Here is a 16,034-nt window from a genome sequence, read left to right on the forward strand (position 1 = left end):
CAACAAAAAGCATGCTTTAGGCTGTCTCCCTTGAGTGGGGAAGTTTTCTACATTATTTCTACATTAATTTAGAGCAGTGGTTTGCACCTGGGCAAATTTGGCCCAGGGAACATGCGGCCACTCCTGGAGGCACTTTTGGTTGTCATGACTGGGTAGTATAGAGGTACTTAGTGGGTAGAGCCTAAAGATGCTGGTAAACATCCTGTAACGCACAGGACAGCCCCCAATAGAGCATTAGCCAACCTACGATGTCAATACTGCAGGGTTTGAGAAACCCTAATTTAGGTCAAAGTGAGTGAGTGAGGGGTTTCATGGGCAAATAAGGAGGCTAAGGAGGTGAACAGGCTACATTCTCACGTCCCTTTTCCCAAACACTTCCTTTCAGTATAGTACTGAGCGCCATCTATACATCTAGGTAGATAAACACATACACCCCTATTGCGATATAGACGTTTTTGAGAATCATTCTACCACTGATTTTTAGCTATGTAACGAAGTACAAAATTTATACAAAGAGTTCCTCTAGACATACGAGTGGTGGGTTACACAGAGCACTCGCTGGGTTATAGACCTTAAGACTTACAGCCTAATGTACAGAAATTATATTTCCTTTCTCCGAATAGATTAAGATCCCCCAGTACAACTAGCGTCAACAAAAATTCATAACAATCACTGTAAGACAACTGACATTCATGAATTTTCACTTGCAATAATTAAATGATGAATCCCCGAAAAAGGACAACTGTTCTGAAGGAAATCTTGGCACGGTTACATAGAAGTACTATCACATTTATTTACTTGTACACTGACTTCTTTCAAAAATAATTTGAAGTGGCATTATACTAAAGTAAAAATATTTGTATACTCAAAAGTTCGGTTGCTCTTTTTTTGTTCTTTTAATTAATCCAAGATTTCACTTAGAGCCACCACCTTGATCTCACAGGTTAAATTTTTCCAGTTTACTTCAATTACTATCTTCCACAGTTACTTGTTTTCAAGGATTAGACAGGCCATAAAGTGTGATTTTGTCGTTGTGGTTTCACGAGAGTCACAAGCACACCATTTCCTCACCAGGCCTTTCTAAGTCATGGTATTTGAACCTGAGGTATGCGCAGAGAACGCCACAGGACGATGATGAAAGCAGAGGCTCGAGGGACGCCAAGCACTGCCGGGGACACCAGAAGCCAGGCAGAGACAAAGAGGGGCCTCCCGAGAGCCCACAGACACAGCGCGTCGCGTCGCACCCGGCAGCTTGATTTCCGACTTCCGGCCTCCGAAACCGTGCAACCATAGGTTTCTGTTGTTTTAAGCCACCTGTTCTGCTGTACCGTGTGGAAGCTCTGGAAATTAATAAAGATTTAGGTATTTCTTATTTGTCATAAAATACTCTTAAATCGAGCACTGCTATTGTCCTAGTTTGTTAGAGTGGAAGAGAGATATTAAAATACAACGAAAGAGTAATTCATGATTTGCCTCCACTGTGGTTGATGTTTGAAAAATAGTTCCAAATTTAAATTTAACCACGCAGAAAACAAAACTAGGAAATTAAGAAACTTTTAGAAATAAGTTCTTCAATGTTTTATCGGATTTGATAGCAGCTTTTTTTTATTGGTTACAAAACCTAAGCCCATATACAAAATTAGGAACACATTTAGATGCCTCTTTTGAAAGAACGTTTTAGTCTTTTTTAACTGAGTTTAAAAAAAATAAAAACAATGCAATTTTCAACACTGTTCTGAAAACTTAAAAGTGCAGCAATATACTTAGTTTCCTTTGTCTAAGAAATGGTGCAATTCCAATTCCAAACTGATAAGGTCACAACAAATTGAATCAAGCAAATGCATACATATGTCTGCACTACTTGATGCTAATGTTCACTTATGTTAGTTTGCACTTAAAACACAAGAGGAAATCGGAACCGGCACAGTAGAGGCCTGATTTAATCTCAATGTGTGCAAAATTTAAAAGGTAACTGTCAGTAAGTAGGATGGAGAGTCCAGAAGAAACTAAACCAGGAGGGGTACAATTCACAATATCAAGAAGATTTGGACTTTAAGGGTTTCACCGAAGTTTGTGACCTTAATTGGCTTTGACTTTGTTATTCCTACTTTTAGTGAACACCACACAGTTTCAAAAATTTAGACTACAGTGTCTGAACAGGATGCAGTTACCATATGAAGCTTTAACTCAAAATTTGGATAAAGAAAAAAAGGCACAATGAACTTCAACTCAATTTTATGTGCACAAGAGTTGAAAAATCTGAGCCACCTTAAAGAGAAATTGATTCTAAAATTTATAAAACCTATAAATAATCAGAGGCCAAACCACTATATTAAAACAGATTCTCTAGCAAGTAAAAATCTTGCAGTTTAAACATACGCTTGTATCCATTTTGGATACAAGACAAAACTCACTCTTTAAAGTGGCTCCACCTTGGCAGATACATGTATTTGTAATGAATGCACACCTGCTATGTGTTGTTTATCAGTGAAAACACCCCAGCTGATTCACAAAGCTCTGATGGCATCGGTCTCATCTTCATCACAGTAAATACACCCCCATCGGATAACTACGTTAGTTTAGATTTTCTATCCCTTCACATCAACGCATTGGGAAATTATACCCAGTAAACAATAGCAACAAAACCATTTCTGTGACAGCACAAATCATTCAGTTTAAACATTTTCAAATCCATATTCTTTCATTAATAACTGGGTCAGATGACAATTTACCAAAAGCAATGACTTTACATAGTAATACCAGATTTTGCTTCAAGATCACTGCAAATCAGGTTTATGTCAAATAACTGCAGATTATTCCTCTACACAGATCCTTGACTGAATCTTTTAATATGTGAATATGCTTTTAGAGTAGGATCTGAATTAACTTTCCCAATACTCAAAGAATGAAGTTGTATAACACTTCTAAATAGTTGCTGGTTTGTTGCCAACCACATTATCAAAAGCACTGGTTACTAAGTAAAAAATATTTTAAGACTAAATTACAGTAAACATGAAGGCTCCACAGTTTAAACCCAATATAAATCAACCATATCCAATTATCAATTTAAAACAAAAAATATTAACTCCTGAAAGCTGAAAGCAAGATTTTTTTTTTTTTTTTTTTTTTTAAACATCACCAATTGGTACGTTAGACCTTTGCTTTTTGTTGTTGTTTTTTATTTGTTTTTTCTTTGTAGTCAGGGACTCTTGCTTTCAACTTAAACAGAAGTTCAAGTCCGTAACAGGTTGCAGCTCAGGTAAAATACCATGCACAGCATTTGATTACTTCAAAACAGCAGGAACACACAGGCTGAAGTGAGTGGTCAAATAGGGCTTGCTGTTCTCAAAAATTAGGTATAATGGCGAAAGCATTACCATCCATAGCGAAAGTTCTTCCTCCAACCCTGGCTTCTGAGGCAGATAATAAACACATCAATTACTGGTAGATGAAGCACAGTTTTTTAAAACTTAACTGTTTAATCGATAACCAAGTTTCTTTTTTTAAGTTCCTTTTTTTGTGTGTCAGTTCCACCAATGAAAATCATTTGGCTTGTACTTTAAAATCTATTCTTCCACATAAAGAATATGAAAATATGTTTGTGGAGGACAATGATGGAGGCTCAGATCAGACTGCACCTCTTTAAAGTCTTCCAACGTGTATACGCATCATACCGAAGTGTCTTGATCCACAGCGCACCATTTTCCAAAGGAGTATCAAGTGGGCAGCTGACATGCCACCACTATGGAATATTCTAAACTGGAACTGCAGTTGTCAGCGTGTGGCACCAGGGAACAGGGAAAAATAGGGTAGTCGAGATTGTTAAGGAGAATTCTAAAACAGTTTAGGAAATCATGCATATGCATTTACAGTCCATGTGATAGTAACTTTTGGCAACTGCAAAGTGACTGAGACATGGCTTGCTTTTAGAAGCATCAAAACGAAGAGGCATGTGTGTTTTGGAGCCTTTTGTTGTTGTTCTTCTTCTTGTCATTTGGTAGCCATCTGGTGGTGCTTCGTATTGAATTGGGGAAGATGCTGCACTCAACTGAACTTAAAAATTAAATTCTTTTGTTTGAAGGTTGGCTGTTGGGTCAAAATTGTAAGTACCTCCTTGTGTTGCTTCAGGAATCAGGCTAGGATCTTCATCAATCTATAAAAAGCAAAACAAAAAAAAGGCCTTTGTTAAGATACTACTTGTTATGATATAAGCAGAACTTACTTCTTACGAGAGAATTCTGTACGGATGTTGTAATCGTTCTATATGATGTTTTAATCGATAAATTAAAATATTTAAGTAAATCAGTAACATTAAAAAACTTAACAATTTAATTAAACTGAACACACATTTCAAAATTGTTTTAAGTTCTTTTCTTTTTTTTTTTTTTAACCCCCTCCCCTGTCCCTGCCCCATTCTTAAGTTTCTGTATCTGTAGATTTATTCTACCTATTTGAATACACGTACTTTCTTTCGTTTTGTGATGTTTATTTTGAGAGAGAGATCACGTGTGTGGATGAGCTGGGGAGGGGCAGAGAGGGAAGAGAAAGAATCCCAAGCAGGCTCCGCACTGTCAGCACAGAGCTTGATGCAGGGCTTGAACTCACGAATCATGAGATCATGACCTGAGCCAAAATCAAGAGTTGGCTGCCCAACTGACTGAGCTACCCAGGTGCCCCTGAACACACATCATTTCTGTAACTGCAGTTGACCCTTGAACAACACGAGCTAGGGGCACCAACCCCCCACCCCCTGCAGAGTCAAAAATCTGAGTACAACTTCTGACTCCCAAAAACTTTACTAATAACTTACCATTGACTGGAAGCCTTACCAATTACATAAACAGTTGATTAGCACATATTTTGTATGCCATACGTATTATATACTGTATTATTACAATGAAGTAAGCTAGAAAAATGAAAATGTTACTAAGAAAATCATAAGGAAGAGAAAATACATTTATAGTACTATACCGTATTGAAAAAAATCTGCATATAAGTGGACCCATGTGGTTCAAACCCTTGTTCAAGAGTCAACTGTACTATTTTTTCCCATTTAACAGATTACAAATATAACAAAAAGTGGGTTTTTGTTTGTTTGTTTGTTTGTTTATTTATTTATTGTTAAGTAATCTCTATACCCAATGTGGGGCTCAAACTCCTAAGCCCAAGATCAAGAGTCACATGCTTTACACCGACTAAGCCAGCCAGGTACCCCTCAAAGAACTGTTTTTACATTTTTTACCTTATAATGAAGTTTCAAACATAGTATTTAAAAACACTGATTGAGGGGTGCTTGGGTGGCTCAGTAGGTTAAGCATCCAACTCTCAATTTTGGTTCAGGTCATGGTCTCACAAATTTGCGAGACTAAGATCCGTTGGGATTCTCTCTCTCTCCCCCTCCCCTGCTCTCTCAAAATAAAAAAACTTAAAAAAAAAATAAAAGAAAAAAATAAAAGAAACTGATTGATGGAAAACAATCATTAATTTTTTAAAATTTAGATTATTAAAAATAAGTGGAAAATGCCACCTCAAAAGTATCTGATAGAAATAGAGGAGTGTCTGGGTGGCTCGGTTGGTTGAGCAACCAACTCTTGATTTCAGCTCAGGTCATGATCTCACGGTTCATCAGTTCAAGCCCTGCACTGGGCTCTGCGCATCGGATGGTGCAGAGCCTGCTTGGGATTCTCTGTGTCCCACTCTCTCTCTGCCCCTCCTCAGTTTGCGCATGTGCTCACATTCTCTCTCTCTCAAAAATAAACAAAAAAAACAACCAAATACAGTATATACTTGTCATATTAATGATAAAATTCTTAGTGAACTTAACAGTATATGTAGGTTTTAACGTACATGTAGGCATACCATACTTTAATGGATACTTACATCATCACCAGAGAAATATTGATCTATGATTTCAAATGCTAATTTATATATGTCTTCATTTTCATGTTGCTGTAAAACTTCAATTTTCTCCAAACCTGATAAAAACAAAAAATCAAATAATCAAGTGGACATGAATAAAAACTGTGTTCATTCTAGTCATGGAAAATCCTAAAGAACTCACAACACCCTCCCACCACACCCCGAAAATGACAGTTTGTCTAAAATACAGATAAAACTCTGAGCTGCTCTGATTGGAGGACCAGCATCCCACTAATTTCTTCCTCTAGAAACCCCTGACCCCAAGGATTATCTGGTATCTGAGGCAGACAGTTTAAAAAACACCTAAATACTCCATCTGACAGATGAGGAAGCTATCATATAGAGATGTAAAGGGGTTTATTTTAGGTTGAGTGACAAGTTAGTGACAGAACTTGAACTGAGATCTCCCCAGGCTGCTTTAGTGGAATCATACTATCTCATACAGTAATTTTTATCTTTCCTTTTGTTTTCAAAATGCTATTACTTTTATATAACAACAAAAACATGTTTTCAGAAACTTCATGATTAACTGATATAAATAGAAGACAAAGCTTTAAATTTTGAAATAATTTCTTTGAAGAAAAAAACAAAGAGGGTGCTTATATCGTATAGCCACAATGAAATTGAAAAATAAGTTTTCAGAACTGTAGAATGTCTTCATTTACATTCCCAATATATTTACTCCATGCATCAGATGCACAAGTCTATAAATTTAAATCCTTAACAATATTCTTCCTTGAAATATCTTTTTAGCTAGGTTATTTTGAAATAGTTGCATTTTTTTTCTTTTTAACAGCAATATAAAAAACCAGAAAAATGGGAATATAAGTGTCACAGATAATGGATGTAAAGTTCTTTACAAAATTATAAAATACTAAGTAAACGTGTATCCTAATTGTGAGTATACTTCCCAGAGACCGAAGCAACTATATTGATTAAAGCTGAAGAATAACAATTCTGCAGCTCAAACTTTCTGGGGTAAGTTCTGAATTAGACTACAATGCTAATTTCAAATTATCTCAAAATATCTTAAAACCAGAATGAGCAGTGAATTAAGAGTATGAAGATCTACTTCCATGGCCATAGACAAAACTTAACATCTCTAGGATAATTTCTTCTTGTTATTAAGAAGATACTTCCAGTCTGAATATTTTATGATGTGACTACATTTACTTTCTCTTAAAAAAAAAAAAAAAAAAAAAATGAAAGGGGTAATATAACTATACATAATAGTCAATAAAATATACAAAATAAAACATGACAATAGAATAAATTAAGGTTTGGGCAACTTAGTACATATTGAACAGGTATCCTTAAAATATGCCTCATATATCATTATCAGAGAAATATTTAATATTTCAAATAAGTTTTTTCATTAAAATTTCAAAGTAACTTCTGTGGTAATAACTTCAGCAGACAGCTCTAGCAATCACAAGACTGAAATACCTAGATGACTCCAAAATCATTAACCTTTCCAACAACATGGAATAGTATTTCACAAAGTAAGGTCTATAGAATCACGTATCAGGTATAATGTGAAGAAAGTGTTTCACTGTCAAGGATTCTAAGAAATTCTGGATTAAATAAAGCTTATAACTTTCTCTATCATAGCAGTTCCCAAGCTTTTGCTCTCGCGCACTGTGACTTCAAGAGGAGTGTTCATGTTACCTAAAAAGCAATGTGACCCTCTGGGAAGGTCACAGAATGACCTTCACAACCAGTTTTCCCCAAGTATGGACTGCTGCCTGCTGGAAAACCCTCATGTAATGCTAACTGGTGAATACAGGACAGCAGCATACTTTGATGATGGAGCAGTGTTTCCTGACAGTTTTCTTTCTACTTAGTTGCCTTGAAAGGAACTGATCTTTCAGCATTCCACTGCTCAACTATTTTTCTTCAATGCACTCTTACCTCCACATTCTTCTATTATTTCAGCTATTGTGCTTGCTTCATCACCAGCCATGATCAGAATGTTTTTCAGACCATCTAGAACCACCTGAACAACTTGAGAATCTTTTACAGACAGTAAATTACAGAATGGTGGTATTACATTCTGCTGTACAAGGTACTCAACCTAGGCAACAAGAGAAAAATGTTTATTTATATAATTATCTTTTACCCAAAAAGAACACACTACAGGGCTTATGAACAACCAGCAGCTCCTAAACATAAAAGAGTAGTGTACTTTCCAACATTAACAATCCTAACAGTTTTTCCAAACTTACTTGATCTTTTCTGCCACTTATCGTTAAGTTGCTAATTGCCCAGGCAGCTTCTTTTTGTGTTCCAAAGTCTCCCTTAAGGTTAAAAAAGAAATGATTGTATGAATTCTTTATTAAAAAATCTTGGTTATAATATGTTAATGTACACGATAAACTCACAATATGACTGACCTTAGCAAGCTGATGAATAATCATAGGAATTAACCCGGCGTCTATTACAGCTTGAACTTGTTGCTGGTTGCCTGCTGTTATGTTGGAAAGGAACCATACTGCTTCCTATAATTGAACAAAATACAGCGTACCTTTGTTTGAAAGATTAGTTTTAATGCATTTATATTTTTATTTTTATGTAGTTTACATAAACTATAACAAAATCACTTGAGTTGCATTAGGGAAATGCATCTAAAAAGCAATGAGATGGCACAGAATGTCTCATTTTAAACACGTTATAAGGAAACTTCCATCCATAACATGTGGGCCCACTAACCTTGCATTGATCCACCCAATAAAATATATGCCTACATCACCCAGGAACTACTTTATTTTATTTATTTTTTAATGTTTATTTATTTATTTTGAGAGAGAGTGAGAATCCCAAGCAGGCTCTGTGCTGTCAGCACACAGCCCAACACGGGGCTTGGTCATACAAACTGTGAGATCATAACTTGAGCCAAAATCAAGAGTCAGATCCTTAATCAAGCCACCCAGATGTCCCCAGGCACTACTGTAGACAATGGTAATATAGCAGTGAACAAAACAGACAAAAAAATCTTTACTCGTGCAGCTTACATTTTTTGGTGCTTAAGCTCCCTCTAAAAGATAATGATATAAATAAATAAGAGACTCAATTTCCTAAAAGTTTGTTAAAACTACTTCTAAGAAAGGAGAATTGCTTTCCTGTAAAAATATTTACTTGCAAGATATATTTAGAAATTAAGTGTCCAATTAGTCTGGGATGGGTCTATATAAAAAATTTTACTGTAACCTTTAAGGATTTACAAGTCACAAACACGCAGGTCTACTGGAGTTTTAGGGTCAAGTGCGGTCTCTTCTTCCTCTTCTACAGTGAAAAGAGTTAACTGTGAATTTATTTTGCCCAATTGCGGGAAGAGGTTAACAGCTGGTAAGTCAGTGTTCACTCTACCATTCTTACAAATTTCTTGTAGGTTTGAAGCATTTTAAACTAATATGCTGAGGGAATAAACCCAGCAGTTTGATAGTAGTTTGATTCTACCTTGAGGGTCCCATGATGATCCCAAGTCCAAATAACACAAATGCTCAAGGTGAAAAACTTCTAAGGAGACTAAATGGCTGCTGAGGCTGAGTAAACATCTATGTGAACCCTTTGTCCCCCATGATACCTTCACTCAGAGCATATTGATCACATGCCAGAACTTGTCTACACCCACTTCTGTCCGGCTTCCTCACTTCTCAGCTCTGTTTCCAATTATGGAATACATTTAGCTATAAAAATCCCAAATTATTGAAATTTCTACAGTAAAAATAACTGGCCCAGAGGCTAAAAGACTCTGGCTTCTTTCCCTTCATTGGAGCAAATGCATTCATAAAATGCACTTTTTCGACAACATACTTTTCTGTAACAATCCAACTGTCAAATTATAGTTGAGCAACTATATAAATACAGCTATGACAGAGAAGAAATGATCAGTTCTGCTGGTTTGGGGGATGGTGGCATTTCAGGCAGATAAAACTACATTAAACTAAATGTGAATCAAATCCATGAGACATCATTTCACACCTACTAGAGTGGCTATAATAATTTAAAAAAAGGAACTGGAACCCTCATACAGTGCTTGTGGGAACGTAAAGTGGTACAGCCACTATGGAAAACAATTTGGCAGCTCCTCAAACAGCTAAACACAGAATTACCATATGACTGGGCAGTTCTACTCCTAGATATATGCCCAAAGCAACTGAAAGCAGGGACTCAAATAGACATCTGCATGCCGATGTTCACTGCAACATTATTCACAACAGCCAACCAGTAGAAAAACTCCAAGTGTCCACCAACAAATGACTGGATAAACAAAATGTGGTATATATGTACTATGGAATATTTATTCAGCTATAAGAAGAAATGAAGTTCTGACACATGCTCCAACATGGATGAACCTTAAATATTGTATGCAACGTGAAATAAGGCAGATACAAAGAGACCGAAGTACTTAAGTATATTTAACAATTAATAATAAGTTTGTATCTAAAGTTGAAACTTTAAAAAAGACTTTTTTGATCCTTCAATTTAGGCACTGCATCTTTTGGTCCAATCTAATTTCATAGGGAGATTAAATTATGATCTGTTTATAAAAGATACCAGCCATCCAGCGAGAGATTTTGTATGGATGCTCACTTCATGGCTACTAATTTACCGATCCTTGCTACTGCCCAATTTATTTAAATAAAAAACACTGGTTATAACAAAATAACACTTGTAACAAAGTAACTGCAGAGGTGATCTGAAATAATTCTCATCATAACTACAGTGCTTGTGAAGAAAATTATGATCAAACAAACAGCAGCAGAAAACAAGGGGACAGTTTATACAGACAGAAAGAAATGCACCAATGAGGCTATTATGTGCCTTACCTTATTTATCTTCTCTTTGGGGTGTGATAAGAGATTGGGGAAGTGTGACAGGACATCACAGTTGAGAACAACCTGGGTCTGCTCATCGGTGCCAGTCACTATGTTGCCAACTGCTCTGAGTGCTGCTGTCTGGGGTGGGGATAAAATACTTTCTATACATTTATTTGTTTATGAGGAAACTGACTCTATATTTTTCATAATCCTGAGAAAACGTAAAAATCCAAGGGGTGAATGATTAGCACTTACTGTATTCTTAGGCAAAGTACTATGTAGAACTGAGAGGCAATTTTGAATTTTAAACAATAGTCATAAAAAATGGAGCTACACAGAAAAATGTGTGAAAAACTATCGAAAAAATTTTTCAAAAAATTAAAAAAAAAGAAAAATTAACAGGTAAAGGTTCATTTTAACAGCAGCTATTTCTAATCTATTACTAAATGAATAGCACAGAAATATTTTAATAAAGGCCTGAAATGGGCACACATTTCCATCTAGAAAGTCACTTTGGTAGAAGTGGAATAAACATCTATCAGCCACCCACACCTAACTAAAGTGAGGAGAAATGAGAGAGGAAAAAAATGCAGTTAGGATGCTGTTCTAATTATCTGGACAGAAAAAAAAGAGTCTTGAACTAAATCAGTGGCTCTAGATACTTAAGGAGTAGACAGATTCATAAGCTATATAATAAGAGTTAACACAACTTTGTAATGGAGGGGAAAAGAAAGGAGGAATCAAGGTTTGAAGCTTGGACCATGTGGTCTACTGAAAGGAGAGGAGCAGGTTTGTGGAAGAACACGATACACTTTTTGTCTGGTTAAAATGGCAATAGAATGCTTTAAAGGAGTTCTCAGAGGAGGCGTCTAAGGGCTCAAGGACAACTGGGTAGTAGGAGTCTGAAACTGTGAAGAATCTGGGTGAGATAAAGATTTGGAGACCAACAAAATCAGGTTCAGTAAAACAGAGGAGAAATATGGAAGATATGTACATATTGACCGAACTGAACCCTGGTTGTTCAAGTTAACAGGTTATAGCAAACACAATTTTAAACAGGTTAGAAAAAATGTTTAAATACTTACTTGGACTTTCACTTCCTGGTGGCTCAAAAGGGGCACAAGAAATGGCACAACCCCTGAATCAATAACCATCTGTATCTGCTCATTACCTCCATCTGTCAGGTATGACAGAGCCCAAACAGTATCTACGAGAATCTACAGGAAGTAAAAAAGAATTACAATTTTTTTGAATGCTTAAAATACATAACTCAGAGGTGGTAACATAAAAAGTAATTAAACTATGTTTTAGCTTGGTGGCAAAAGTATCTGCTTACTTGATAAATCTACTAAGCAGCAGAGTACTCTCTCAATGCCTACCTCAGATCAATCACTCTTTACAAAAATGAGACATGGAAGTGTGAGACAACTTCTACCCCAACTTATGCATTTATATATCAGATAGATGAATTTAAAAACAGGCAGAAAAGTTGTTCTCTCTGCCCCGCAAACTGAATACCTAATAATCACAAGGAAACACTTTATATACAGAACAAGACCATATACCAAGCTGCTTCAAGTCTAGAAGAGCCCAAAAAGATCACCTGTCTATACCAGTGGTTTTCATACATGTTTAGCAATATAATTACTTGTTTAGGCTATTAAAATAAACAGATAAAAGAATTAAGTTGGCATTTTAACCTTAGGAAATTATTTGCAAAGCCCTTGAAAAAGGTCCCCAAATGAAGAGCACAGAACATAAACCATGACCCATAGCCATCTGATTTTGCAAATAACAAAAAACAAAAGAAAGACTCAGGTTTACTGACTCTCTCAAAGTCAAAGAGGTTATATGTAAGCATAGATCTTATCTCATGTGAAATCCAGAGATGTTTCTTACTAAGGTATGCAAATTAAAGACATTCTGTTGCTTTTAAAATAATGCCACCAGGGGCACCTGGATGGCTCAGGTGGTTAAGCATCCAGCTCGATTTCTGATCCCCAGGGTCGTGAGATCAAGCCCTGAGTAGGGCTCTGCACTGAGCATGGAGCCTGCTTAAGATTCTCTCTCTCCCCTCCCCTGTCCTCCCCCACCCCACACCCTCCACCACTCACACTCATACTCTAAAATAAAAACTAAAAATAAAATAATGCCATCTGAATTAAGTCCATCTACATATCTTTCAAGAAGTATAGAGATCAATAAAAAGAGCAAATAAAACCACATTTAACCCACACCTTCAGCATTACTAGAAGTCAGGGACTACAAATTTCAAATTACCTGTAAGAAGAGAAAAAATTAAAGTCTAGCTTTTGTCTGGACCTCCTGCCCCAGGCCTGTGTAAGATTTCAAAGAAGAGGAGTGGTAAGGAGAGTTAAGTGTTTAAAACTACCCCATATTAGTGGGACAGAGACCATGTAGCCCCAAAAGCCTACAATATATACTATCTGTCCTTTTCAGAAAAAGCTGCTGACACCTTCTTCATTAGATGATGAGCTTCATTCAACTAAGAGATGCTTGAGGAAATAGATCATTACAGATCACAAACAAAAGTGGAAGAGTAGAACAAAAATTTATAAATGGTATTTATCCTGAAAAAACAGAAATACTGCAACTTCAAGAATGGGACAGAAGGAAGCTGTGCATGAGAGCTGAGCCCACCTACCATTCCACCCCAGCACTAAGGCCTCCCTACTAAAGGGTATCTGCAGATGTGGTGTGTGTGAACAAAGCCTGTCTACTACCCAGTGTGGCAGTAGCAGGTAACAAGACTTAAATAGAAATTGTAGTCACATAACAGAACACCCAAAATGTGCAGGCTTACAAATGAAAACAACTTGTCATACCAGGAACATCTCAAACTCAAAAGGGAAAAGACAGTCAACAGATGTCAATGCTGAGATGACAGAGATATTGAAATTCTCTGACAAAGATTTTAAAGTAACTATCATAAAAATACTTCAGCAAACAATTGTGAACATATTTAAACCAACTAAATATAGGAAATCTCAGCAAAGAAACACGACATAAAGAAGAACCAAACAAATTTTTAAAAAAAGTTTCTGTTTATTTTGAGAGGAAAGAGAGAAAGTACGAGCAGGGGAGGACAGAAAAAGAGGAGAGAGTGAGAATCCCAAGCAGGCTCTGCCTCTCTAGTGCAGAGCCCAACATGAGGTTCAAACTCCCGAGATCATGACTTGAGCCACAGTCAGACTTAACCAACTGATCCACCCTCATGTGCCCCAAACAGAACATTTTAAACTAAAAAATTCAGTAATCCAAATTTAAAACTCACTGGAAATACTCCCTAGTAAAATGGAGAAAGAAAAAAACAATCAACAAACTCAAAGATCAATACAAATCATCCAATCTCGATAACAGGAAAACAAACATCAAACAAGATTGCAAAGAGGGGGCTCCTGGGTGGCTCAGTCAGCTAAGGCTAAGTGTCTGAGTCTTTGTTTCAGCTCAGGTCATGATCTCAGGGGTGGTCGGGTGGTCACTGTGGAATCGAGTCCAGCGTCAGCCTCTCTGTCTCTGCCCTTCCCCCACTAGTGCTCTGTCTTTCTCAAAATAAATAAATATTTAAAAAAAGATTGCACAAAACCAATTGAGATACCACCTCACAGCAGTCACAGTGGCTAAAATTTACAACTCAGGAAACAAAAGACGTTGGCGAGGATGTGGAGAAAGGGGAACCCCCTTGCACTGTTGGTGGGAATGCAAACTGGTGCAGCCGCTCTGGAAAACAGTATAGAGGTTCCTCAAAAAATTAAAAATAGAACTACCCTACGACCCAGCAATAGTACTACTAGGAATTTATCCAAAGGATACAGGAGTGTTGATTCACAGGGGCCCACGTACCCCAATGTTTATAGCAGTACTTTCAACAACAAATCATGGAAAGAGCCCATATGTCCATCAACTGATGAATGGATAAAGAAGATGCGGTTTATATAGACAATGGAATACTACTTGGCAATGAGAAAGAATGAAATCTTGCCATTTGCAACAGTGTGAATGGAAATGGAGGGTATTATGCTAAGTGAAATATGTCAGTCAAAGAAAGACAAGTATCATATGTTTTCACTCATATGTGGAACTTGAGAAACTTAACAGAAGACCATGGGGGAAGGGAGGGAGAAAAAACAGTTTCAAACAGAGAGGGAGGCAAACCATAAGAGACTCTTTAATACAGAAAACAAACCATAAACGTCGATGGTGGGGGAGAGGGGAAAACGGGTGATGGGCATTGAGGAGGGCACCTGTTGGGATGAGCACTAGGTGTTGTATGTAATCAGTGAATCACGGGAATTGATTCCTGAAACCAAGAGCATAATGTATACACTCTATGTTAGTTCACTCGACGATAATGTAAATAAAAAAAAAAAAAAAAAAAATCACAGGGGCGCCTGGGTGGCTCAGTTGGTTAAGAATCCGACTTCAGCTCAGGTCATGATCTCGCAGTCTGTGAGTTTGAGCCCCGCGTTGGGCTCTGTGCTGACAGCTCAGAGCCTGGAGCCTGTTTCAGATTCTGTGTCTCCCTCTCTCTGTCCCTCCCCCATTCATGCTCTGTCTCAAAAATAAATGTTAAAAAAAATTTTTAAAAATCACAAAGAAATACAGAGAGTTTCAGAGATCTGTAGAACAATAACAGAAGATCTAACATTTCTGTCATCAGAGTCGCAGAAGGAGAGTGAAGCTGAAAAAATATTTTAAGAAATAATGGCAGAAAATATCCTAAATTTGGCAAAAGACATGAGCCTAAAGATTCAAAAATGGGAGGATGAGGCAAGACAAAAGAGAAAACAGAATAAGCTCATCAATTATTGTATAGGTATTAGATACTAGTCAAAAAATACTATCTGCCAAACCAGATAGTAAAAGAAAAGGGCATTATAAAAGGTATAAATAAAAAGGTAATATTAGAACAAAATGAACCTTCTTAAATAACAAAATAAATGAAAAAAAAGCACACCAAATAAAAAATAAAACACACACAAAATATCATACAAAATGTGACTGAGCTAAAACCAAACATATCAAACAATGTGAACAAGCTTAACTCACCTATAAACCAGAAAAATGTTCTTAAATTGGCTCCCAAAACAGAACCCAACTCTCTGCTGAATACAAGAGACACATCTAAAATTAAGTAATTCAAAAAGGCTAAAAATTAAAAGAATGAACTAAGGTACACCAAGTAAACATTCAGAAAACAGAGGCTATAATCCTGTTAGTAGACCAGAACTTAGGCTAAAAAGCATTACAAAGAACAAATAATGCTGCTTTATA

The 16,034-nt window shown here is 36.6% G+C and overlaps 1 protein-coding gene across 1 annotated transcript in view; it reads right to left on the reverse strand.

Annotated features, from left to right (window-relative positions):
* Positions 1-768: 768 nt before the first annotated feature.
* The window catches only part of KPNA3 (karyopherin subunit alpha 3), a 105,800-nt gene continuing 90,534 nt past the window's right edge, over positions 769-16,034 (reverse strand). Inside the window, exons 11-17 of the mRNA XM_019447617.2 lie at positions 11,825-11,956; positions 10,749-10,877; positions 8,313-8,417; positions 8,145-8,216; positions 7,831-7,993; positions 5,881-5,975; positions 769-4,153 (exon numbers count right to left, since the gene is read on the reverse strand). Of these exons, the coding sequence (XP_019303162.1) occupies positions 4,055-4,153; positions 5,881-5,975; positions 7,831-7,993; positions 8,145-8,216; positions 8,313-8,417; positions 10,749-10,877; positions 11,825-11,956 (795 nt within the window). The 3' untranslated portion in view covers positions 769-4,054. The remainder of the gene's footprint in view (positions 4,154-5,880; positions 5,976-7,830; positions 7,994-8,144; positions 8,217-8,312; positions 8,418-10,748; positions 10,878-11,824; positions 11,957-16,034) is intronic.

This window comes from Panthera pardus, unplaced genomic scaffold (assembly GCF_024362965.1).
Source record: "Panthera pardus isolate Hobbes unplaced genomic scaffold, ASM2436296v1 HiC_scaffold_1, whole genome shotgun sequence".
Classification (NCBI taxonomy): domain Eukaryota; kingdom Metazoa; phylum Chordata; class Mammalia; order Carnivora; family Felidae; genus Panthera; species Panthera pardus.